Genomic DNA, 24,305 nt, shown 5'->3' with positions numbered 1-24,305 from the left:
CTGCTGAGCAAGGAGCCTGATGTGGGACTCAGTCCCAGGACCCAGGGATCATGACCTGAACTCTGAAGGCAGACACTTAACCAACAGAGCCACCCAGGCATCCCCAGAAGTCTTTTTTTTTTTTTTTTTTTTTTTTTTATAAGATTTTACCCATCCATTTGACAGAGAAAGATCACAAGTAGGCAGAGAGGGAGAGAGGAAAGCAGGCTCCCCGCTGAGGGGAGACTCGATCCCAGGACCCTGAGATCATGACCTGAGCCGAAGGCAGCGGCTTAACCCACTGAGCCACCCAGGTGCCCCATCCCCAGAAATCTTATTTCAAAATCATTTCTGTTGTATTTTACTAGTTAGAAGCCTATTTACTAACTTTGCAGATGGATTACATTAAAATATCTAAAAAAAAAAATTTGATGGGTATCACCTGAAATAAGCTGTACCTCTGGATAAGGATCAGATTCAGGTAATAATTTTATTTTCCTCTTCAGTCTGAAAGGATTTTTATTGCCCTTCTGTTTAATTGGTGCTATTATAGGTCCCTTCAATAATCAGGAGATGGCGGAATGGTTTCAGGCGGGCTATTTTACTATGTCTTTATTGGTGAAGAGAGCATGTGATGAAAGCTTCCAGCCTCTTGGTGATATCATGAAAATGTGGGGAAGGGTTCCTTTCTCTCCCGGTCCAGCTCCCCCTCCTCATATGGTAAGTACCTTACAGCTCACCCAGAATACATACTAGCTGCAGAAACCCTCGCTTCTCTTTGTAAACACAACCCAGATATTGGATCTGATGAGGAAGAAACTGCACTTTTGAGAGTAATTGAAACAGCAGTGGGCAGTCTGAATTGCAGACTGCATACCCAGCTATAACATCTTTCCAAAATTCAAATACCTGTTTTCACCCCTCTCCCCCCACCTCTCCATTCTCCCCACCCCTGCCCAAATTCTAAAGAAACAAAATCCTTTATTTAGTAGATTTCCAGCAGGTGTGGAAAAAAACAACATCTTACCCTGTTTTGCCTACCAGGTCCTATATGTTCTGGTTTCTCCTTTTTCTCTTTCTTTCTTTCTTTTTTTTTTTTTTTTTAAATTTTATTTATTTGTCAGAGAGAGAGAGTGTGCACAAGCAGGGTGAACAGTAGGTAGAGAGAGAAGCAGGCTCCCCGCTGAGCCAGGAACCCAATGTGGGACTTGATTCCAGGACCCTGGGATCATGACCTGAGCTGAAGGCAGACACTTAACCAACTGAACTACCCAGGCATCCCAGGCTCCTTATTTTTGTAAGCTCACTTCAGAGCTTTTACTTTTATCTACTGTGCTTCAATTCAGTTGACTTTTTAGAGTTGGGTTTTTTGGGGTGTTTTTTTTGTTTGTTTTGTTTTGTTTTGTTTTGTTTTTTTGCTTTTAATTAGAATGCACATTCTCCTCTCATCCTCTTCCCTTACCTTTATTTGGTTTTTGCTTTCTGACTCAAAAAGTTCCTAAATTTTAGGTTTACCTTAAAGCAAATAAATGTTGCTAACAAAAAATTCTAGTGCTTTGGAATAATTTGAATTGAACACTTTAAAAAAAAAATATGTTACTAGTATTTTTTTTTTAATTTTTATTTATTTATTTGACAGAGAGAGAGATCACAAGTAGGCAGAGAGGAGGAAGCAGGCCCCCTGCTGAGCAGAGAGCCTGATGCGGGGCTTGATCCCAGGACCCTGAGATCATGACCTGGGCCGAAGGCAGAGGCTTTAACCCACTGAGCCACCCAGGCACCCCAAGTTACTAGTATTTTTAATGAAAAATTGGATCATAATGTAACCTCCCTTGTATACTGGCACTGGAATGCATTTGAAGGGGAAATCTTACTTCTCTGCAGCTGTCTCTGGGCCTCTCCCTGTAGAGTTCCTTTTGGAGGGCTTCGGATCTGTGCCTTGCTTTTCTTCTCTAGGTTGGAGTCTTGGGTGGCTGCCACAGTCAGAAGTGGCCATAGTCAAACACCTTTAGTGTGAATACTGGATCACTGCAGTAACATATACCTTTGATTTATTCAGCAGCTACATAGTTAGGGCCTGTGCTAGCCTTGTGGTAGGTTCTTGCGAGGTGAAGATAAATGGGACACAAACTCTCTTACGGTCATAGGGATTCATAGGTGAGAACAATGGCCAATAAAATTGTTTGGCCACAGCCCATAGTAAAATAAGTGGTTTTACATCAGTACTCTGTACATTCATAACTGTACATGGATATTTGTGAAACAAATTTGACGAAAGATTTTGTGCCATGCACATATTTTCTTCCCTGCCTTCCTCCCTTCTTTTTATATAAATACTGATCTTGATCCAGTAATTGATGTCACTGTCCACTGATGGGTTGAGACCACCTGTAATTTGGAGAACAGTGATGATTCCTAGGTGAGGGGAATTATTTCTGACATTTCTGTTATAAATCCAAAGAAAAATTAATTGTGTATTATTGTATAAACATTTTATTTATATACCAAGTTTATTTCCCTTTTCTGAAATTGGTATGAGTTATCGTGCATGTTTCAGAGCTAGAAGTGCATACCTTGGAGCTTGGCATGTTTGCCCTAGCCCATTTCCTGACTTCTTTTTAGGGGAAGAACCATGGCAAACTCTGCTTCTGTCAGCTGTTAACTGCTGTTGCCCTGAGTAATGCTCACATTGATGATGAATATACCTTGAAATGTAGGTTTTAATGTAGAAAGTTTAGATTAACCTAGTGTAGCTTCCATCCTCCAGTATTTAATTGGAAAGAAAAATGTCTCTGAATTTCAAGTGATCTCCACCCCAAGAAATTGTATATCCAGTATTTCATTCCAAAGCATAATCTGTGTATGGTAAAGATATAAACTATTCACTAATGATTTGCCCTAATCTATGTCACCCCCCCACCTTTTTAAAAAAGATTTTATTTATTTATTTGACAGAGACACAGTGAGAAAGGGAACACAAGCAGGGGGAGTGGGAGAGGGAGAAGCAGGTTCCCTGCTGAGCAGGGAGCCCAATGCAGGGCCTGATGCCAGGCCTCTGGGATCATGACCTGAGCCGAAGGCTTAAAATTTCCCAATTTTAACTTTTCAGAATTTAAATTCCAGCTATGTCATTTGAAACACAAACTAAAAAACAATTTTTCCTACTCATTATATATATACACATACATTTATGTTTTAAGATCTATTTATTTATTTGACAGTGAGAGAATGAGAGTACAAGTAGGCAGAGTGGCAGGCAGAGGGAGAGGGAGAAGCAGGCTCTCTGCTGAGCAGAGAGGCTAATGTGGGGCTGGATCCCAGCCATGGACCACCTCATGACCTTAGCTAAAGGCCATCACTTAACTGAGCTACCCAGGTACCTGTCTAACTCATGGTATATTAGTAGCAATAGAAACACCTAGTTTTGAGGTGGGGAGTTAAAATTTTGCAAGTTCTTTCATATTCTGTTAATGTAAAACTTGTCAGCATCTTTAACAAAATATACTTCTACACTGCTCTCTATATTCATTACTGGCCCTGGTCATATTCCTACCACATTAACTTCAGATAATTTTATTCCTTTCTGAAAGTTCTACCCCATTTCTCTGATTTCTACATGATCTCCAGGTTTACAGATCACTTTTAACATTGGGAAATAATACATTTTTTAGTTATAGTAATGACTCTTGGGTACAGTACAACATTCAGCTTCAAGGGTGGGAGGAGAGAACAGCAGCTAAAGTAAGGACCCCTTTCCCCCCAAAGGGAATCTCTTATAATGCAGACACCATCTTTTCCCACTAGATGGCAATGGTTAGCTCTTTAAGAGTTTTTGTAATAGTTGAGCATTTGGGGCATAAAGGTAGAGTGGGAAGTCAAGGTCTAAGATTCAGTTTGCTTTCAGATAATATGTAGTAAATGGCTTTTAAGCTTTTTGCAATTTGTTCAGTGGTATTTCTTCCCCTACCTCTTCACTAGGGAGAGTTGGACCAGGAACGACTGACCAGACAGCAGGAGCTCACGGCCTTGTACCAGATGCAGCACCTTCAGTACCAGCAGTTCTTAATACAGTAAGAGCAGTAATGCAGTAGGGTACACTGCAAAATGCCTTTACTTAAAAAATTTTTTTTGAAGATTTTATTTATTTGAGAGAGAATGCACACGAGTGGGGGGAGGAGCAGAAGGAGAGGGACAAACAGAATCACTCTTGAGTGCAGAGTTGGGGAGGGAGAGTGTAGGGGTAAGGGGTGGATGGGTGGGGATTGAAACCAGGAGTCTGATGCTCAGCTAAGCCTCCCAGGAGCTCCCCAGGTGCCTTTAGATATAATCTCCTAAGTTTTACTTTTTACAGCAGAGGACTACAAGTTTCTATGATACTTCAGTCACCTAGCTAGTGGCATGTTACCAATATATATTTGGAGTTTGGTCTTTTTAAATACCAGAAATTTGCAGAAAATGACACATAACTATAATTTCACAAGCTCTTTAGCTCCTAAAGCAAGAAACAACAAGCATTTTAAGAACTTAAATGCCTCCTAAATGGCTCAACTTTGAATGCCACAGAGGAAAAAAACATAGATGAGAGGGCAAGAAAGAAGTAAACATTTATGCTGTTAGCATTGCTGTGAAACGATAGCAGAATTACTTAGATTATGTGTCACTTTAGTAGAAGAAGTAAGATTGGCTGTCATTTTGGTACAGAGATCGGCAAACTGGTTTGATCCCTATTGTCATTAACGAGATTTTATTAGAACATAGCCACAAGTGTTTGTTGGTGTGTTGTCTACAGCTCCTTTTGCAGTGCAGTGGGAGAATTAAATAATTGCATGTGGCCTGCAAAGCTGAAAATACTTGCTGTCTGGCTCTTAATAGATATTTGTCTACCTCTGATCCAGTAGAAAAAAATCTTAACCTAAAATTTTCCAAGTTGAAACATAAAAATTTTGAGAATTTTTGTACAAGTGATTTTATTTTTGCAAAAAGTGTTTCATGTGAAAGTAACTATTAGTTCAAATCTCTTTTATTTTTCACTTGCTTTCTGATATTTTCAGAGAATTTGACAGCTTTTGACATTTTACAATTTTTTTGCTGTCCTCTTTGAGCATGTTATCTAGAAGTTCACAGTTCTTTTTAGAATGAAGTAGAGAATTTTCTGTGTAACTATTCTTATCATGAAATATTGTTAAAACTTATTTGATAGCTATTTCTAATGGTACTTTTGGGGGGGGTAGACCAACCTTTGTCTTTCGGTATCTTAGTAAAGTGTACTAAATGTACATAGACAGGTTATACTTTATTTTACTTTTTGAAGACAACAATATGCCCAGGTTTTGGCTCAACAACAGAAAGCAGCCCTATCCTCGCAGCAGCAGCAACAGTTGGCGCTTCTTCTCCAACAGTTCCAGGCTCTGAAAATGAGGTTGGTGGTCAGTCCATGATGTGTCACATTGCATATGTGTGTGCGTATTAAAGAAAAGAAAGGAAATTTTGGTATAATGTGTGAACTCTGGTATCAAAATACCCACACACAACACATACGTGTATATTGTGTGTAAAACCAGAATATAGCTTTTAAAAATTGTAATTAAGCTGGCAGTAAAGCAGTTTTGCTCTTTTACTCATAGAGGATAAATTTGGAATAACCACAGAATAATGAGAACATTGGAAAAGCAGTGTATTCTTAAAGAACCAGCAACAAAAAAACTGTAGTCTAGAAGTTTAATTTCCTTTCACCCGTGAGAGCTCAAGAAAGAGAGTCACACTGCCACACAGAGTAAAAGTTCCAGAACCCAAAAGCCATTAAGATAAGTCTGAGGAAAAGGAAATTATGCCTAAAAGTCTTAAATTTCTATAGTTTCAGATTATCATTTAAGGTAATACATGTTGTATTTCCTTCAGAGTTATCAATGACTCTCTTAAAAACCTTACTGTCCAATTTAGCCAAAACCTTTCACATTTGTCTTTTAAGTCCTAACCCATCGAGTGAGGTGGGCAGGTTAGGTGGTAAGATGCCAGTTTACAAATGGATAAACTGATACACCGAGAGGCTAAAGAACTCGGTTGACATAATACACAGAAAACTTCAGAGCTAGAACTAAAATGAAGACCTTTAGACTTACGGTCTGTGGGTTTTTGATTATAACAGGCTGCCTCTTTTGCTCTTGTGGACATATTCTGAATTTCTTATAGGACCATTGGTATATGCATTATCTAGAAATCAACATTTGTTAATACCTTGATTCCAGAAGTGTGATACCTGGGCCTCTATCTTGGTTCCTCTTCTAATAAACAAATATTACATTTTGGTTAAAATAGTGAAGGAGTTTTCTAGCCAAATAGCCTGGAAAACCTACCAATCATGTAGAAATTCCTCTTTAACTATTTTTGCAAATGACAAGAACAAGTTGATTTTTTTATTTCCCTTTTGCAGAATATCTGATCAGAACATCATTCCTTCAGTAACTAGGTCTGTGTCGGTGCCAGATACTGGTTCTATCTGGGAGCTTCAGCCAACAGCCTCACAGCCTACAGGTAAAAATTTAGATTGGCTTTCAGTGTAGCTCCAAAGATTAGACTCTTAGGTTATAATACAATTTTTTAAAAATGTGTCCCATTTTTGAGCCATTTTATATTGAATATTAACAAATAGTCTCATTTTTTTAAAGATCACAGCAAAGGATTGAACATATCATTGAAAATATACTGTTAAGGATTTGCTAGGAGTGTTTATTAGATAAATTTCATGAAATTGAATCAACCACTCTTTTTATGTTGCTCTAACCAATGTGGAAGAGTCCTATGAATTGTTTTTTGACTTCTTCTGTCAGCCAGAGTGGAAAAAGAAAAATAAAAAAAGCTTAAGTAAAAACATCTATTCTTTTGAGTGAAGGGTTAATATGTAGCTTAACACTGCAGGTACCCAGAAGTTTTGGGATGAGAAAAGCCTGCTTTAAAGTGAATATCCTGCCTCATTCATTCTCTGATATTTTTGCATCAAACTAGAAGATTTGGATCTGGGATTTTTTTTTTTAAGTTGATATTGGTGGAACACTTAAGGTTTTTAAAGTTTGATACCTGCAGAGGTAGGTGGTTTGAACTGTGGATAGTCCTTACAAGAGGTTATAGTTGGTACTGACAGTTCTCAGGAACCATAGGCACTGATGGATTTTTTTCTTAACAGCCTTGAGCTTTTCTTTTCTTTTTCTTTTCTTTTCTTTTTTTTTTTTTTAAGATTTTATTTATTTATTTGACAGGCAGAGATCACAGGTAGGCAGGGAGGCAGGCGGAGAGAGAGGAGGAAGCAGGCTTCGCTGAGCGGAGAGCCCGATGCGGGGCTTAATCCCAGGAACCAGTGGCTTTAACCCACTGAGCCACCCAGGTGTCCCACTCTTGAGCTTTTCAGGTGGCAGTTCTCTTGCTAACACTCATCCTGGGGATTATAGAAGGAAAAGGACTGATAATCATCCCTCATCAATTTCCTCTGCTCTGTGTACCGTATTTTTTCTTGGCAGTCATTTAGAGTTAGGATTTGAAAATATTCTCCAATTTGGGGGGAACTATTTATGAGTACCTTATTAAATGATTTCTTTCTTTGGGTATGATATGATCAAGGCTCTTTACAAATAGTCCATTTGTTTTATATAACCAGTGATTTATAATGTGGAAATTGGAGTATAGGGAATAGAGAATGCTGACAAGTGGTATCAGCAAACCTTTTGCTAGCAGTAGGAAAACAAACTCAGAAGCCTTTACCTATTTGTATACTTTTGCATCTGACCTTGTGGTGCCTTGCAGGTCAGCAGGACCCATTGTCATTTGTGGGACCTGCTCAGCCTTTCCAGAGGCCTCCCCAACTCCAGCTGTACCTCTTTCTTTATCTTTGAAGTGAAATTCGCATAATGTAATATTAACAATTTTTAGATGAGCAGTTCACTGGCTTTTAACATATTCACACTATCATGCAACTACTTAGTGCTCTTGAGTTTCATAGTTATATACCTCTCTTGACCCCTCTACTGGGTGTGCAATAAGAGGTTGTATAGCTACTGGAAATACTGTGGGCTTTGGGATCTAACACACTGGGATTTAAATCCTAGCATGGCCATGTGCTTGGTGTGTCTCCTTGGGAATGTTATAAAACTATGTCTGACCCTTAGTTTATTCATCTATAAAGATGGGGGATATTAACAAATATCTTTCTTTGTTTTAAGAGAGGGAGAGGGAAAGCGGGCAATGGGAAGGGGCAGCGGGAGGAGGAGAGAGGGAATCCTAAGCAGGTTGCATGCCCAGTATGCAGCCGGAGACAGGGCTCAATCTCACAACCCTGAGATCATTACCTGAGCTGAAATCAAGAGTTGGATGCCACCTAGGTGCCTCCTTATAGAGTTTTTGAGGATGAAATTAGTTTCCTGGCAAATGTCTGGTAATTTCTTTCCTTCTAGATGTGTTGAAGGATATTGATTTAAACCAGAGCCCACTGGCAGTTTAGTCTACCTAAAAGCAGCACAGACACACATGATGGAGCTCATTTGGGGACAGGGAAATAGCTTTTTTCATTAATGCTTGTGGATATGTGATCATGTATGTAAGCTCCAATATCCTTCACGTTTCCCCTTATTGTCTTATAGTTTGGGAAGGTGGTAGTGTATGGGATCTTCCCCTTGACACCACGACTCCAGGACCTGCCCTTGAACAGCTTCAGCAGATGGAGAAGGCCAAAGCTGCAAAGGTCTGAAATGCTTTTTTCCATTGCAGTGCGTGCTTTCCATCTGTAGGATATAGACATTTGTTTACTGATGTCTCTCTCTGGCTAGCTCTACTTTTTCCTATTAGTTTACTGTTACTTAGCTGGAGAAGCACATTCATTTCATATTCTATCCTTACTGTTCCCTCTTCTGTCAAAAAAGACCTCAAACAATGAAAATGAAAAGTTTAAATCACTTAAAATTGGTTTGCTGACACATTATTGATTATGATCATATGTATACTTTAATTACATTATTCATGGTATAAACACTTATTACAAATTCTAGGACCTACGAAAACATACTACGTTATTTATCAAACCCTTGATCTGTGGCTTGAGTTCCCACATTGAATCTATATAGTGATGTCAGTTTACATTTCTTACTTCCCCAGACGTGGGGTTGAAAAGCTCAACATTAACATTAGATCCCATGTTCCATTCACATCTTCTGGAGGAGCAGGGAATCTTGAATTCTGGTTTTTAGTACTTTCCAGCTGCAGATGTCTTATCAGCACTTCGTGTCATTTTAATGATTCTGGATTCTTACACCTCTGGGAGAATCTGGTTCCTATTTTATACCTAATGCGTTCTTATCCTCTGAGTTAGTGACTGTCTCCTTAGAGTGCCCAGAAAGGGTTCATGGTCACGGTCAGTCTCCGTAAATGAGTGAGAGACCATAATTTCAGCTAATTCTTGAGAGTGTTCTAGTACTATAGTGGTTTGTGCTGGAAATGCATAGATGATGAGGGAAGAATAGGAACTTGCAGTCTTTTGTGTCTGGAATGTGTGAGTGTGTGTGTGTGTGTGCTCACGTGCATGGGAGTGAGTAGTGGGGCTGTGACACCCAGGCAGGTAACACTTAGAGTTACAGGTTAGTCAGGAAAGCACATGGGCTAGCTGTTCTCATGCAGTTGGAGAGGTGGGCATCAGGAATTGGATGACAATTCATCCAATGATGAATTGTTGATGGACTGTAGTACATGCACTCATTTTCACTTGAAGAACAGTAGACTTTATCCCAGCTGAAGGAAACAGCTCCTGTAAAGGCTCAGAAATGCATGAGAATGTACTGGGTCAGGAAGCAACTAGTTTGGTCTGGCCTGGAGTTGTTGTGCGTCTGAGGGATAAGTGATGAGTGAGGAGGCCAAGATGAGGCAAGCCGGTCACGGGTTCCCTTACACATGTCCTGTTAGAGGCTTAGAATTTATTTCAGGGTGAAGGATGGTGTTATAGATTAGCCGGGAAGGATTTTTTTTGGTGGAACTTAAGATGTGCTGGGGAATGTGGGCAGAATGGATGCTGGAAAACCAAGTAAGAGACTTTCAGAGATACGGGAGAGAAAGTGAAAGCCTGAACTCTGCGTGTGGCAGTGAGAATGGACACGAGGTGCTAGAATGGACTAGTAACCAGGAACTACAAATTTGTTAAGTGGTTGGTCTTCAAATTTTAAAGAATTCTATAATTTTTCACACTAGCAGCTTTACAACATTGCTACAGACACCTTGTAGACATAGATCTCGAATCAAAAAATCCTTTTAGGTATGAACAAAAGTGCCACCCCAAGAAAATTCTGATGTTACACTCCTGGTGGTCACTTTCTCCCATGTCTAAGAGATGGGGTGTGGTAATGAGGAGATAGGTAAATGTTGGGGGAGAGTCCATTCAGTTTTGAAGAGCATGACACTGTTCTGCTGTGACATACCAGAGCTGAGTTCTTCCAGAGCTGGTTTCACTCATTCAAAGTACAAGCCACTGTGAATGGTGTAGTGTCTGCATCTTCTAGCTATTCCTAATGGTACTGGTCAGTGATGCTGGAGTGTTTCTGTGCTTGGCTTCAGGTTTCTAAGAGTATTTTCTTATAATCACAGCTAGAACAGGAGAGAAGAGAGGCAGAAATGAGGGCAAAACGGGAAGAGGAGGAACGCAAGAGGCAGGAAGAACTGCGGAGACAACAGGAGGAAATTCTTCGAAGGCAGCAGGAGGAAGAAAGGAAGAGACGAGAGGAAGAAGAGCTTGCTCGAAGGAAACAGGTATACCTCGGAGAACACGAACCCCAGATTTAGCCCTGACTGCGTTCATGGTTCTAGGGAGATGGTCTGTCCGAGTTTGAGAGGGAGTTAATAGCAGGATTGGGATTAGAGCATTAAGAGATCCATTTCTTTAGAAGAAATATCTGTGACCCAGTAGCGGCCCCTGGGGGGTAGTTGCTTCAGTCCTGGTAAATTACTAGAATTGATTTCTTTTGAATATTTTCAGTTAAATTTTGGAAGTAACTAGGTTTTTGCTTAAGTATTTATAACCAGTGACGATGAATAGTTGTCATGCATTTTGGCTGTTTATATTAGTTTTTGGAATTCTCTGTTAATATGCTGGACCCACTTTTCTGTTGGAATTTTTATAAATCCCAGTGGAAACAGTCCACTCTGTAATAGCCCCAGAGTCCACTTCATCTCACATTTCATACCCATTTTTGGCCCCAAGAAGTACTCTGAAAAACAAAAGGGTCCGTGCTGAGATTAGTTTTGAGCTATTGATGTTTCTTAGGGTTGCTCTCTCTACACTAGCATGTAATGGCTCTAAGAAGTAGTACAGTGAAGAAATCAGTTTAATTCTCTGTTGCTCAGTATTTCCTAAATTATTTTGACAGTGAGACACTCCTCCCTCCCTTCTGTAAGATTTTACTTATTTGAGGGAGGGAGAGAGAAAGAGAGAGAGAGAGAGATCACAAGCAGTGGGGAGGGGCAGAGGGAGAGGGAGAAGCAGGCTCCCTGCCAAGCAGGGAGCCCGATGAGGTACTCCATCCCAGGACCCTGAGCTCATGACCTGAGCCAAAGGTAGCCACTTAACCGACTGAAACATCCCAGCAGCCAAGACCCTTTTCTTTATACTTGACATGTGAGACTTTGTTTTTCAGAACACATTCTAGAATACACAGCTTTGCTCAGTACTTTTGACTAGAGAACTTACTTCTACCACACCGGCCATTTCTGGTTGCTGTGTTGATTTGACCTATGTACTGGGTTCTCAGTTGATTTTGGTGGGGCGGAGTGGGGGGAAGGGGTGATAAGGACTAATGGTACCAAAGGGAAACCAAGCCTCAGGCCTCATGTAGCCCTTTCTGGGGTTGATTAGTAAGTGCAATAGCTAATGTAGAAACTAGGATAGACTCTCAGTGTAGTGCTATTTAACTGCTACTATTTTATTTTATTTGTTTATTTTTTAGAGAAAAGAGTGTATGCATTAGTAGGGGAGCGGCAGGGATGGGGCAGAGGGAGAGGGAGAATCTTATTTATTATTATTATTTTTAGAGACAGGGAGGAGGAAGGGAAGGGGGAGAGAGAGAGACTCTTAGGTGGACTCCACATTTAGTATGGCCCCCAGCATGGGGCTTAATCTCTCAACCCTGAGATCATGACCTGGGCCAAAATCAAGAGTCAGACAACCGACTGAACACCCAGGTGCCCCACTACTAATACTTTAAATACAAATTATTTTAATTGTTGATATGTCTACTTCCCAGCTCTTTTTACTTTTTACTCTAGACCCTTGGTTGTATTTTTTTTATATTTAAAAAGAAGAAGGCTCTGTTACAGAACCTTAGCAGCACAGTCTGTTTCTTTTCAAATTATAATGAGATATATTAATCAGGATCCAGAGTTTCTTCCCCCCAACACACACTTTTTTTTTTCCTTCTTTAATTTAGGAGGAAGCTCTGCGACGCCAAAGGGAGCAAGAAATTGCATTAAGGCGACAGCGAGAAGAGGAAGAAAGACAACAGCAAGAAGAAGCTCTTAGGAGACTGGAGGAGAGGAGGAGAGAAGAGGAAGAAAGGCGGAAGCAGGAGGAGTTATTACGCAAGCAGGTGACCATAGATGGTTTGCTCTTTTCATTTCTTCTTTGAAGCTAGGGATTTGTGATTAAAAGGTTTTGGATATGAGGATAACCTCTTTACTGAAAATTATTAGAAGAGACCTAACTGACTCTTACGACTTTTGTAATGACTGTTCCACAGGTAATTATAAAAGCCAGACAAAATATCAAAGAACCAAAAACCCCCCAGAATACCAGAGAGAAATCTAAAGAAGGTCTACCCTTTAAAAAACCAAATGTGAGACCTGCAGGTTGACTGCTTTTGCCTCAGGGTACTCTCACTTTCCTAAAGTGCCAGTCAGTGCTGCTTCATGTTTTCACAGGCTGTGTGACAATGGGCACTATGCAGTTCTAGTCCAGCCCGGTCATTCTGCCACTACAGGCAGCCAGAACCCCTAAAGCATTTCCTTGTAATGTTTAAGAACTTAGATTTTTTTTTTATTAGTAGACTTTATTTTTAGGGCAATATTAGATTTTCAGAAAAATCTGGATGATAATGTGGTTTCCTCTGTTGTTATCTTACATTAATGTGGTATATTTGTCACATGAAACCATTACTGATGCATTATTAACTAAAATCCATGGTTATTTCACATTTCCTCAACTTTTTCCTCATGTCCTTTTTCTGTTCCCAGATCCCAAATCCACAGTATTATATTTAGTTGTCTCCTCAGCTTCTTTGAATGACAGTCTCTCAGGTCTTTGGCAGTTTTAAGGTATAATGGTCCATATGTTATAGGGTAACTCTCTCTTGGAATTCATCTGATGTTTTTCTCACAGTTAAACTGGAGTTATGGGTGTTTGGAAAGTAGATCACAAAGAGGCAAAGTGCCATTTTCATCACACTCTATCAAGAATACATATTATCAACAGGACTATTGACTGCTGGTGTAGACCTTGGTCACTTGGCTGCAGCAGTGCCTGTCACTGTAAACATTGCTCTTCGCCCCACACTCTGTACTCTTTGTGTGAAATCACTGTGTTATTTCACAGTGTGAAATCACTGTGGTCAGTCCACACTTACACATGTAGATCAACACAGGCTAGACATTACCTGCTTTTGCCTAAATTCTTTTATTTTATTTTATTTTATTTATTTATTTGACACAGAGAGAGATCACAAGTAGGCAGAGAGAGAGAGAGAGAGAGAGAGAGAGGAGGAAGCAGGCTTCCTACTGAGCAGAGAGCCCGATGTGGGACTCAATTCCAGGACCCTGAGATCATGACCTGAGCCGAAGGCAGAGGCTCAACCCACTGAGCCACCCAGGTGCCCCCTAAATTCTTGATTGAAACTCTTTGAGCAACTTCAGTACTGTTAGAGGTAGATAGGCCTCAAGGGTAGATTGTATGACAGCTCATCGTTGGGCTTATTCATTTGACAGTTGACATACCTAGTTAAGGCATACTATATGCCAGTTATGGTACTTACTTCCTGGTGGACTATGAAAGTTTTAAATTGTTTCTGTCCTTAAGCTCACAGCCTATGTTGGTAATGATTGTACAAGAAATTAATGCCACAGTTAGGATGCTTTGAGCTCCAAAACAAAAATAGTCACCTAAAAATAGTTTAAATAACAAATGCCATATCAAGGGGATAAGGCAGTAGTAACTCAGCGATGTCATAAGGGATCCAGGTCCTCTGCAGAATTCTAGCCTACTGTTTCTAGTGGGTCTACTTTGACTTCAGATTTTTCACCTCATGATTAGGAGTTTTGGGAACCATGCCCCATGCAGCCTGCAAGGGAATAAGCCTTCTCTTGTGCTGCTTTTATTTCAGAAGAATACCTTCTCTAGAAGCCTCCCGGCAGACATCCCTTTGGCCTAAATCATATCACATGGGTGCCCCTCATTGTATTGGAAGCTTAAAAAATGAAATATGGCAGTGTAGATGTCAAAGGTGACAGAGCCTCTGACCACAAGGGAGAAGCCTGAAAGGAATGGTTTTTGGATAGGAAATAGTTGTTGCTATGGGTGGACTAGGAGCAAACAGAGAAGGGGGGTGAGGTATTGAACATAATGAAATGGCAGAGGGGAAGACTACCTCCTTAAGGCTAGGAAAGTCCTCATAGAGTGGTTGATACTGCCCTGAGTTTTGGAAAATGAGGGGAATGGGCTATCTGGATAAAAATACAACATTGTAGGTAGAGTAAGCGGACTCTGTGAAGGAGGGTGAGGAGAGTTCTGGAGGGCACATTGGAATGGTTTTGAAGAAGAAAAGCAGAAGGACAATGAGCTGAAGTACAGGACTGAGTAGTAGAGGGATGGACGATAGGTTGAGGAGAGGTGTTCCAAAGGACCTAGGGGCCACAAGGGGATATGAATCAGGGATGGAATTAAGTGGCCTTACGAGGTTGCTCTGGTTCCAGAACTGGTTGACACTTTCCTGCTAATCTGTAATCTGTCCTTGCAAGGTCCTGGTAGCTTTTCAAGCTCAGCACCCTGAAAAGCTAGCTCTCCCTCAATATAGGAACAGTCTCCAGAAGATTGTGCTGCAGTTGGTGGTTGTCTCTTAAAGAGATCAGTACTTAACCACAGAAGTTCAAAATGGCATTACTTTCATGAAGAAATTAGCAAATAAACTGAAATGTTATCCTGTAAGCATGTCAAGCCTTTGTAGCTACTGTAAATACCTTTTAAAGGAAAACGTAACCTCTGCCTTATGTCATCATAAACAGTTTCTGCTTTCTGTGTTACTTCTATAGCTTTTTGATAGAAACCTTCAGAACTGACTTGGACTTTTTAAAAACACAATTAAATTTTATTCTCTTTTATTTTTCCTTCTGGGAAGGAAGAGGAGGCTGCACAATGGGCCCGGGAAGAAGAAGAAGCCCAGCGTCGATTAGAGGAGAACCGGCTGCGAATGGAAGAGGAGGCAGCCCGACTCCGGCATGAAGAAGAGGAGCGAAAGAGGAAAGAGCTGGAGCTCCAGCGGCAGAAGGAGTTACTGCGCCAGAGGCAGCAGCAGCAAGAAGCTCTCCGGAGGTTGCAGCAGCAGCAACAGCAGCAGCAGCTGGCTCAGATGAAGGTAAAGCCTTGACACCAGCCAGAGGAGCTACTTGCTCGTGTTTTTAGGTAGATGCTGGCAGGATCAATAGCAGTAAAGCTGTGTACTCTCTTTAGTACTGAGGGTGACTACTATTTTCTTTTTCTTTCTTTCTTTTTTTTCTCCTAAGTAAGCTTCATGCCCAGTGTGGGGCTTGAACTCACAACCCAGAGATCAAGAGTCACGTGCTCTACTGACTGATCAAGCCAGGCAACCAGCAAGACTTAGTGATTGTCTGGATCGGGAGGGACAAAGGCAGAGCTGGTGGCTGCTAGATAGTAAGCCTTTGGTGACCATAAAGTCATGGCATTAATGATGGAATAGGAGTAATTAGGTAACGGCAGGGTCCAAGTAACTCTACATGGGATCTGTGGTCAGACAGTGTGCTCCCCTGTCTTCAGGGAGCTCATGGGATAGCAACATATAAATAGGAAATGTGAATACAAAGAGGTGAGTGTAGCGAGAGGAGTAAAGGTTCTCATGGTGCGAGCACATGGGAATTTGTTTGGAATGCAGATTCTTAGGTCCCACCCCAGACTTCCTAAATCAGAACCTTTTGGAGATGGGACCCAGTTATCTGTGTTTGAACAAAGCCTCCAGTGGGTTCTTCTGCTTGTGAGAATCACCATCCACATGGGAAGTATGGAAAGGCTTCCTAGAAAACGGTAACTTTTAAACTGAGTCATTAGGGAGGGAAAATTAAACAACAGAATTAAACAAGGAAAAGCTTGGAGACTAGAGGGGTTTTTTGAGCGAGGAGACACAGTGTAAGCAGAGGACTGAAATGCAGAAACACTGTGGTATGTTTGGGGGAATTTAAAAAGTGGTATGACGTATGAGAGAAGCATGGGTAGGGTCTGTTGCTTGGGGTTGTATATACTCTTACTAAAGATTAGGACTTAGAGGTGTGTAAAACAGAGTGGGACACTGAAGTGTTTTCATCTGGGAAATAACACTGCCCGATTTGCAGGAGCAAATATTAGTTACTTTGAGAACTAAACGGAAGATGGACTTGTAAGGAACAGAACTGGAGGTCAGCAGGGTACTTGTGAGGGGCCGGTGGCGTGGTCCAGGGGAAGGAGAGGAAGGTGGTAGTGGGATTGGAAAGTTGGAGTTGAAGATAGCACTGATGATTGAGTGCTTGCTTTGTGTCAAGCACCAGACTACAGTTTTTCGTGTGTTAAGTCATTTTATCTTCACAACCATTGTTAAAGGCTTAGGTGTGGATAGCTATGTTCTTCCAAAGAGGAAAAATGTTCAGGAACTTAGTTTTAGCTTGCTTTGGGTCCAGCTGAGAGTTGAAAGTAGAGCCGTGTATTAGAACCCATGGATCTTTGGCTCCAGAGCCCTGAAAAAACTGTCAGAAGACTGTTCCTAGAGTCCACATCATAGAACGTGGTGACTGATAAGAATGTGGGGATAAAGGCAAAAACAAAGGCATAGATGACTTCCAGATCTCTGACTTCTCTGGCTGTCTTTTGTGTGTCTGGTTTTGGCCTCTTATCTAACAATAAAGACTGTAGAGTTGGTTTTTGTTTGTTTGTTTGTTTTCTTTAAGATTTATAATCCTATGCAGGCATCAAGAGAAACAAAATCTTGCCATTGGCAACGACGTGGATAGAACTAGAGGATATTACGCTAAGCGAAATCATTAGAGAAAGTTATATGAGGAATTTGAGAGGCAGAGCGGGGGGTCGTCGGGGGAAGGGAGGGAAAAAACGAAACAAGATGGGACTGGGGAGGGAGACAAACCATAAGAGACTCTTAATCTCAGGAAACAAATTGAAGGTTGCAGGGGATGGGGGCAGGGATAGGGTGGCTGGTTATGGACAGAGGGGAGGGTATGTGCTACAGTGAGTGCTGTGAATTGAGTGAGACTGATGGTTCACAGACGTTTACCCTGAAACAAATAATACATTATATGTTAATAAAATAAGTAAATCTTAATGTTACATGAACTGTCATAAAAAAAAAAAAAAGATTTTATTTATTTGAGAGAGAGAAAGTGAGAGACAGAGTAGGAGTGGAAAGGAAGGGGCAGAGAGAGAAGAGGACAGGGAGCCCGATGTGGGGCTTGATCCCAGAACCCTGGGATCATGACCTGAGCTGAAGGCAGCCTCTCGATTGACTGAGCCACCCAGGCGCCCCAAAAAAAAGTTTTTTAAAGAGGGCTTTATTGAGACACAACTGACATACCATGCAATTGAACCAGTTAAAGTAGATAATTCAGTAATTTCAGTATTTCAGATATGTGCACTGTCACCATGCGGATTTTAACATTTTCAGTACGCTCTAGGCCCCCCAAAATACTCTCTGGCTGTCACATCTATGCCCTGTTCTTACCAGCCCCTTTAACCCCTAATCTACTTTCTGTCTTTATAGATTGGCATATTCTAGACATTTCAGATACATACAGTCTCATGATATGTGGTGTTTTGTGACTGGCTTCTTTGAAATAGCATAGTTTCAAGGTTCATTCATACTGTAATATGAATCAGTACTTTATTCCTTTTTATGACTGACTAATACTCCACTGTGTGGGCTTACCAGAGTTTGTGTATCCATTCCTCAGTTGAGGGACATTTGAGCTGTTTCTGTCTTTTCGCTATTAGGAATATTGCTGCTATAGATAAATATTCATGTACAAGCTTTTATGTCGATGTATAAACCTAAGAGTGGAATTGGTGGACCATATGAGAGCTATGTGTTTAATGGTTTGAGAAACTACCAGACTTTTCCAAAGTGGCTGTACTATTTTACATTACCACCAGAAATATATGGGAATTCAAATTTCCCCACATCTTCATTAATCCTTATTATCTGATGTTCTGATTGTAGCCACCCTTGTAGGTGTGAAGTGATAGCTTGTCGTTTTGGTTTGCATTTCCCTGGTGACAAACGACAAGTATCTTTTCGTGTTTATTGGCCATTTGTTTATCTTTGGAGAAATGTCTTTTCAAATCCTTTGCCTGCTTTTAGTCTAGGTTGTTTGTCTTACTGAGTTATGAGTTCTTTATTCTAGATATTATAAGTCCCTTATCAGATACATGATTTTAAAATATTTTTTCCTATTATTTGGGTGGTCTTTTTATTTCCTTGATGTAAACTTCCTTGATTACATTCCTTTGATGCAAAAAGCTTTTCCTTTTTGTGAAGCTCATTTTTTTTCTTTTGTGGTTTGAGCTTTTTGTATCATATCTAAGAAACTGTTGACAAATCTGAGGCCATGAAGATTTATTCCAGTGTTCTCTTCCAATACTTTTGTGGTTTTAGCTGCTACATTTAGGTCTTTGATCCATTTTGAGTTAGTTTTTGTTAATTGTATGAGGTATGAATTTGACTTCAATTCTTTTGCTTGTGACTAACTATCCAGTTGTCCTATGCCATTTGTTAAAAACACTGTTCTTTGTCTGCTGAATGGCCTTGACATTCTAGTTGAAAATCTGTTAACCATGAACATGTGGTTTCATTTCTGGACTCTGAATTCTATTCAGACGGTCTATACATCTGTTATTATGCTATTAATACACCATCTTGGTATTCTGTTGCTTTAAGTTTTGAAATTAGGAAGTGTGAGTCCTCCAGCTTTGTTCTTTTTCCAGATTGTTTGGCTCTTCTGGGTCTCTTTCATTTCTATATGGATTGTAGAATGAGCTTAAAGTTTCCAGAAAGAAGCCAGCTTGGATTTTGACAGAGATTGCCTTGACTCTTTAGATCAATTTGAGGAGCTTTGCCAGCTTAACAGTATTAAGTCTTCTGATCCATAAACATGGGATGATTTTTATTTAGATCCTTTTGAATTTCTTGCAGTATTTTCTAGTTTTTAGAATATAGCTTTTATATTACTTCTGTTAAACTTACTAAGTATTTTGGGGTTTTTTGGTTTTTTAATCAAAAAGTTCTTAAGTCCTTTCCAGCACGAGCCCAGTGTCACCTAGAAAGCTCTCTATGAGCTTTCTCATAGAGAAATGGAATTAAAATGGAATTCTCAAAATTTCATTTTCAGATTGTTGATTGCAAGTATATAGATATTGATATTTGTTTATTGAGCTTATATTCTGCAATCTTGCTGAACTGCTTTATTAATATTTCTTAACAGATTCATTAGGATTTTCTGTACACAAAATTTCATCATCTGCAAATAGAGATGGTTTTACTTCATCCTTTCTAATCTTTTATTGCATTTTCTCACCTGTCCTGGCTAGAACCTCTAATACAATGTTGAATAGAAATAGCAAATTAAATATCTTTTTCTTGTTTCTGATCTTGGGGGAGGAAGCATCCAGTCTTTCACCGTTAAATTTAATGTTACCTGTGGGTTTTTTGGTTTTTGTTTTTAAGATTTTATTTATTTATTTGACAGAAAGAGAACAGGTAGGCCCAGTGGCAGGCAGAAGGAGAGGGAGAAGCAGGCTCTCCGCTGAACAGGGCCCAATCCCAGGGGGATCCCAGGGAGATCCAAACTTAAGGCAGCTGCTTTAACAAACTTTAACTGAGCCACCCAGGCTCCCCGTCTGTGGGTTTTTATTTTTGTTTTTGTTTGCAGATATCCTTCATCAGGCTGAGGAAGTTTCCTTCTGTTCCTCCTTTGTTGAGCATTTTTATCCGAAAGGATGTTGGATTTTGTCAGATGCTTTGTGTCTGTTGAGATGATCATTTTTCTATTTTGTTTCGTTTCTATCAATATGGTATATTACATTAATTGATTTTCAGATGTTGAACCACTCTTGGATTCCTGGCATAAATCCTACTTGGCAAATAATTCCATTTTTATATGTTGTTGGACTTGTTTTGCTGGTATTTTGGTCAGGATTTTTGTGTTCATATTCATAAGAGATTTTGGTCTGTAAGTTATTTTTTCTTTCTTGGGATGTCTTTGTCTTATTTTGGTGTCAGAGTAATGTTTGGCCTTGAAGAATGAGTTGGGAAATGTTTCCTCTTCTATATTTTGGAAGAGTTTGTGAAAAAGTAGTACTACTACTTTTTAAAATATATATATTTTATTTATTTATTTGACAGATCACAAGTAGGCAGAGAGGCAGGCAGAGAGAGAGGGGGAAGCAGGCTCCCTGCTGAGTAGGGAGCCCGCCACAAGGGCTCTGGGATCATTACCTGAGTGAAGGCAGACACTTGACAGACAACCTCACAGGTGCCCCCAAAGTGGTATTAACTTTTTTAAATGTTTGGTAAGATTCAGTGGTTAAACCACCTAGGCTTTTCTTTGTGGATGGTTTTTTGATAAGTATTTCTGTGTCTTCACCCCCTTTTTTTTTTTTTTTTTTAAGATTTTTATGTATTTATTTGGCAGAGAGGGACACAGCGAGAGGGAACACAAGCAGAGGGGAATTGGGAGAGGGAGAACGGGCTTCCCCCAGAGCAGGGAGAGCGATGTGGGGCTCTATCCCAGCACTCTGGGATCATGACCCAAGCTGAAAGCAGACACTTAATGACTGATATACCAAGGCGCCCCTACTTTTTCTTTTTTATTTAAACTGCAAAGAAAATTTATTTTACATATCAGTAGCCATGAATTTGTGTCATTTGTTTTTACATAAATACTGCCTAGTGCCATTATCCAAATGACAGGACCATTTTTTTTTTTTTAAGATTTTTAAAATTTGACAGAGAGAGATCATAAGTAGGCAGAGAGGCAGGCTCCCTGCCCATCAGAGAGCCCGACTCAGGGCTCGATCCCAGGACCCTGAGACCACAACACTAGCTGAAGGCAGAGGCTCAACCCACTGAGCCACCCAGGCAGCCCTGGCAGGACCATTTTATGTCCACACTTCACTTCTGTATTTACAAAGAGAATTTGTATGACTTTCATAATTGTAACTATCAGGGCTGCCTGGGTTGCTCAGTCAGTTGAGCATTAGACTCTTGACTTTGGCTAAGGTCATGATCTCAGTCGGAATCATGGGATCTCCTCGCATCAGGCTCCACGCTCAGTACAGAGTCTGCCTATCCCTTTTCCTCCCTCCCTGCCCCTCTCCCGGTGTGCACACTTGTGCTTTCTAGCTCTCTCAAATAAATAAATTTAAAAAAATTAATAATGTAACTGTCAGTGAAGGCTTAACAGTGGAGATGCAGTCTAACATCCATAGTATGTAATGTTTTGCAGATAACAATGTAGAGGAGATGTATTTTTAATTATTTTAATTACCTTTCATTTGAGTGATCTTATTTAGTCTCCTAAAGAGATTTTCAAAAGCAGGTAATAGATGGGGGTGCCTGGGTGGCTCAGTGGGTTAAGCCTCTGCCTTCTGCTCAGGTCATGATTCCCGGGTCCTGGGATAGAGCCCTGCATCAGGCTCTCTGCTCAGCCAGGAGCCTGCTTCCTTCCCCCCTCTGCCTGCCTCTCTTCCTGCTTGTGATCTGTGTCTGTCAAATAAATAAGATCTTTTTTTTTTTTAAGCAGGTAATAGAAATGGTTAGTGAGATTTTTAAGAAATATCTTCCATGTCCACATCCTGCTGTAATTTCTGCACCATTTTTTCTGGTTTCCTTTGCCTGCAAAAAGGGCCAGGATATTTTGCTTGACTTCTTTGATGTCCTGAGCATTCTGTAATTCTTTATTTTTCTTTAATCTGTTCATTATAAATTTAGCTTTTTTGTTTTCTGTTTGATCTCTTCAACTCTTTTCATTGCATCAGTAGTTTTATACCATAGCTCTCATATTTGACTGGTTCATTTGTACATTTTTCAAATTCAAATGAATTATCTACTATAAGCTTTTTACCACCTGCTATATAGAATGCTTTAGTCCATCCGACCTTGTAATGATTGTGCTTCTTTTTAAAGTTTTTAATGAGACTTGGATTTGTAGAATCTGAGTACCTTACAATTGTTGCCGACAAACGTCATGCCATGGCTGGGGTAAATGAGCCCTGAACAGAAAGAAATAGCACTTCTCAGTACACTTGTTGAAACTGTGTAGGTTCCCACTAACCAAATGCCAGTATTGAGTGGAATTCTCAGTGTTTTCTTAGAGGTCTGTTAACTTGTGTATTTCTTCTTGAGTAAGCTTTTGATAGATTGTCTCTTTTTAAGAATGTTCTTCATCTAGGTTATCCATGGGTTATCAAATTGATTGGCAGACAGTTGGTCAATAATACTCCTTTATATTCCTTTTTGTTTCTGTAACATCACTAGTGATGTCCTTTCTTTCCTATTGTAGTAATTTGAGTCTTCTCTCCTTTTCTCTTGGACAGTCAAGCTAAGTCAATTTTGTTGGTCTTTTTAAAGAATCAGCTTTTGGTTTTATTGATCTTTTTCTATTTTATCTGTTTCATTAATTTCTTCTCTAATTTTATTATTTCTTTCTGCTTGCTTTAAGTTTATTTTGCTCTCTTTTTCTAGTATCTTAAGGTAGAAGTTTAGTCTGTTGATTTGAGATCTTTCTTCCTTCTCTATAGACATTTGCAGTTAGAAATTTCCCTCTAAGTATTGCTTTAGTTGCTACCCATAAGTTTTGACTTGTTTTTAGACTTATTGGTTATATAGAAGTGTTTTGTTTAATTTCCACTTATTTGTGAGTTTCCAAAATTTGTTACTTTCATTTCATTGTGATCAAAGAACACATACTTTATATTCTTTTTCTTTTCTTTTACTTTATTCTTTTTTTTTTTTTTTTTTTTAATTTTAAGTGGGCTCCTCATGCATTGTAGGGCTTGAACTCATGACCCTGAGCTTGAGTTACATGCTGTACCAAATGAACCAGCCAGGTGCCCCTATTTTTCCCTTTAAATGAATTATTGAAGTTGGTTTTGTGTTCTATTTTACCTTCCTTAGATCTGTCCTGGAGAATGTTCCATATTTCTTTGAGAAGAATGTATATTCTACTGTTGTTGGCTGGAGTGTTCTATATAGAGGTCTTTTAGGTCCAGTCAGTTTATAGTGTTATTCAAGTTACCTAGATCCTTGCTGATCTCCACCTAATTTTCTATTACTGAAAGTGGAGTATTAAGGTAATGAAGTCTTTTAAGTATTATTGTCTAAATATTGTCAAGGTACTGAATTGTCTGTATCTTCTATAATTTCTGTCATTTCTTCATGTATTTCAATGCTCTGTTATATGGCAAATAAATATTTATGTATGGATTTATTATACAGATCTTCCTGCTGAATTGATTCTTTACTATACTTAAGTGTCTCTCTTTAATAGCATTTATTTTAAAGTACGGTCCATGCCCACAATGAGCCCAACATGGGACTTGAACTCATGACCCTGAAAGACCTGAGCTAAGATTAAGAGTCAGCTGCCACTTAACTGACTGAGCCACCACCCAGGCACCCCGGTATATTTTTGTTTTAAAGTATATTTTATCTGATTCTAATATAGAAACTCCAGCTTCCTTATGTTTGCTGTTTGCCTGATATATCTTTATCCATCCTTTGACTTTCAACCTGTTTATGCCTTTGAATGTAAAGTGTCTCTTTGAGACAATGTAGTTGCATCTTATTTTTGTCAGATAATCACTGCCTTTGATTGGATTCTTTAATCCTTTATGTTTAGTGATATTATTGATATAATTGTATTTATGTCTGCCATTTTACTTTGTTTTTTATGCCTGTCTTTTTTGTTCCTCTATTCTTCCTTTACTGTTACTGCTTTTTTTTTACATTAATATTTCCTGTTGTAACATTTTAATTCTTTCTTTTAAGATT

The 24,305-nt window shown here is 39.6% G+C and overlaps 1 protein-coding gene and 1 pseudogene across 4 annotated transcripts in view; one reads left to right on the top strand and one right to left on the bottom strand.

The window, feature by feature from the left end:
- GIGYF2 (GRB10 interacting GYF protein 2) overlaps positions 1-24,305 on the top strand; it is a 150,315-nt gene that overhangs the window by 103,848 nt on the left and 22,162 nt on the right. For all 4 annotated transcript variants that reach the window (XM_059167700.1, XM_059167699.1, XM_059167696.1 and 1 more), the window contains 8 exons: positions 533-699; positions 3,958-4,049; positions 5,291-5,398; positions 6,410-6,510; positions 8,607-8,707; positions 10,594-10,755; positions 12,429-12,587; positions 15,384-15,620. In XM_059167700.1, the coding sequence (XP_059023683.1) occupies positions 533-699; positions 3,958-4,049; positions 5,291-5,398; positions 6,410-6,510; positions 8,607-8,707; positions 10,594-10,755; positions 12,429-12,587; positions 15,384-15,620 (1,127 nt within the window). The remainder of the gene's footprint in view (positions 1-532; positions 700-3,957; positions 4,050-5,290; positions 5,399-6,409; positions 6,511-8,606; positions 8,708-10,593; positions 10,756-12,428; positions 12,588-15,383; positions 15,621-24,305) is intronic.
- On the bottom strand, positions 22,082-23,826 carry LOC131827718 (probable ribosome biogenesis protein RLP24; annotated as a pseudogene).

The sequence above is a fragment of the Mustela lutreola genome, chromosome 3 (genome assembly GCF_030435805.1).
Source record: "Mustela lutreola isolate mMusLut2 chromosome 3, mMusLut2.pri, whole genome shotgun sequence".
Lineage (NCBI taxonomy): Eukaryota > Metazoa > Chordata > Mammalia > Carnivora > Mustelidae > Mustela > Mustela lutreola.
Note: the sequence above shows the minus strand (reverse complement) of the source record. Positions and strands in the feature narration are given on the sequence as shown.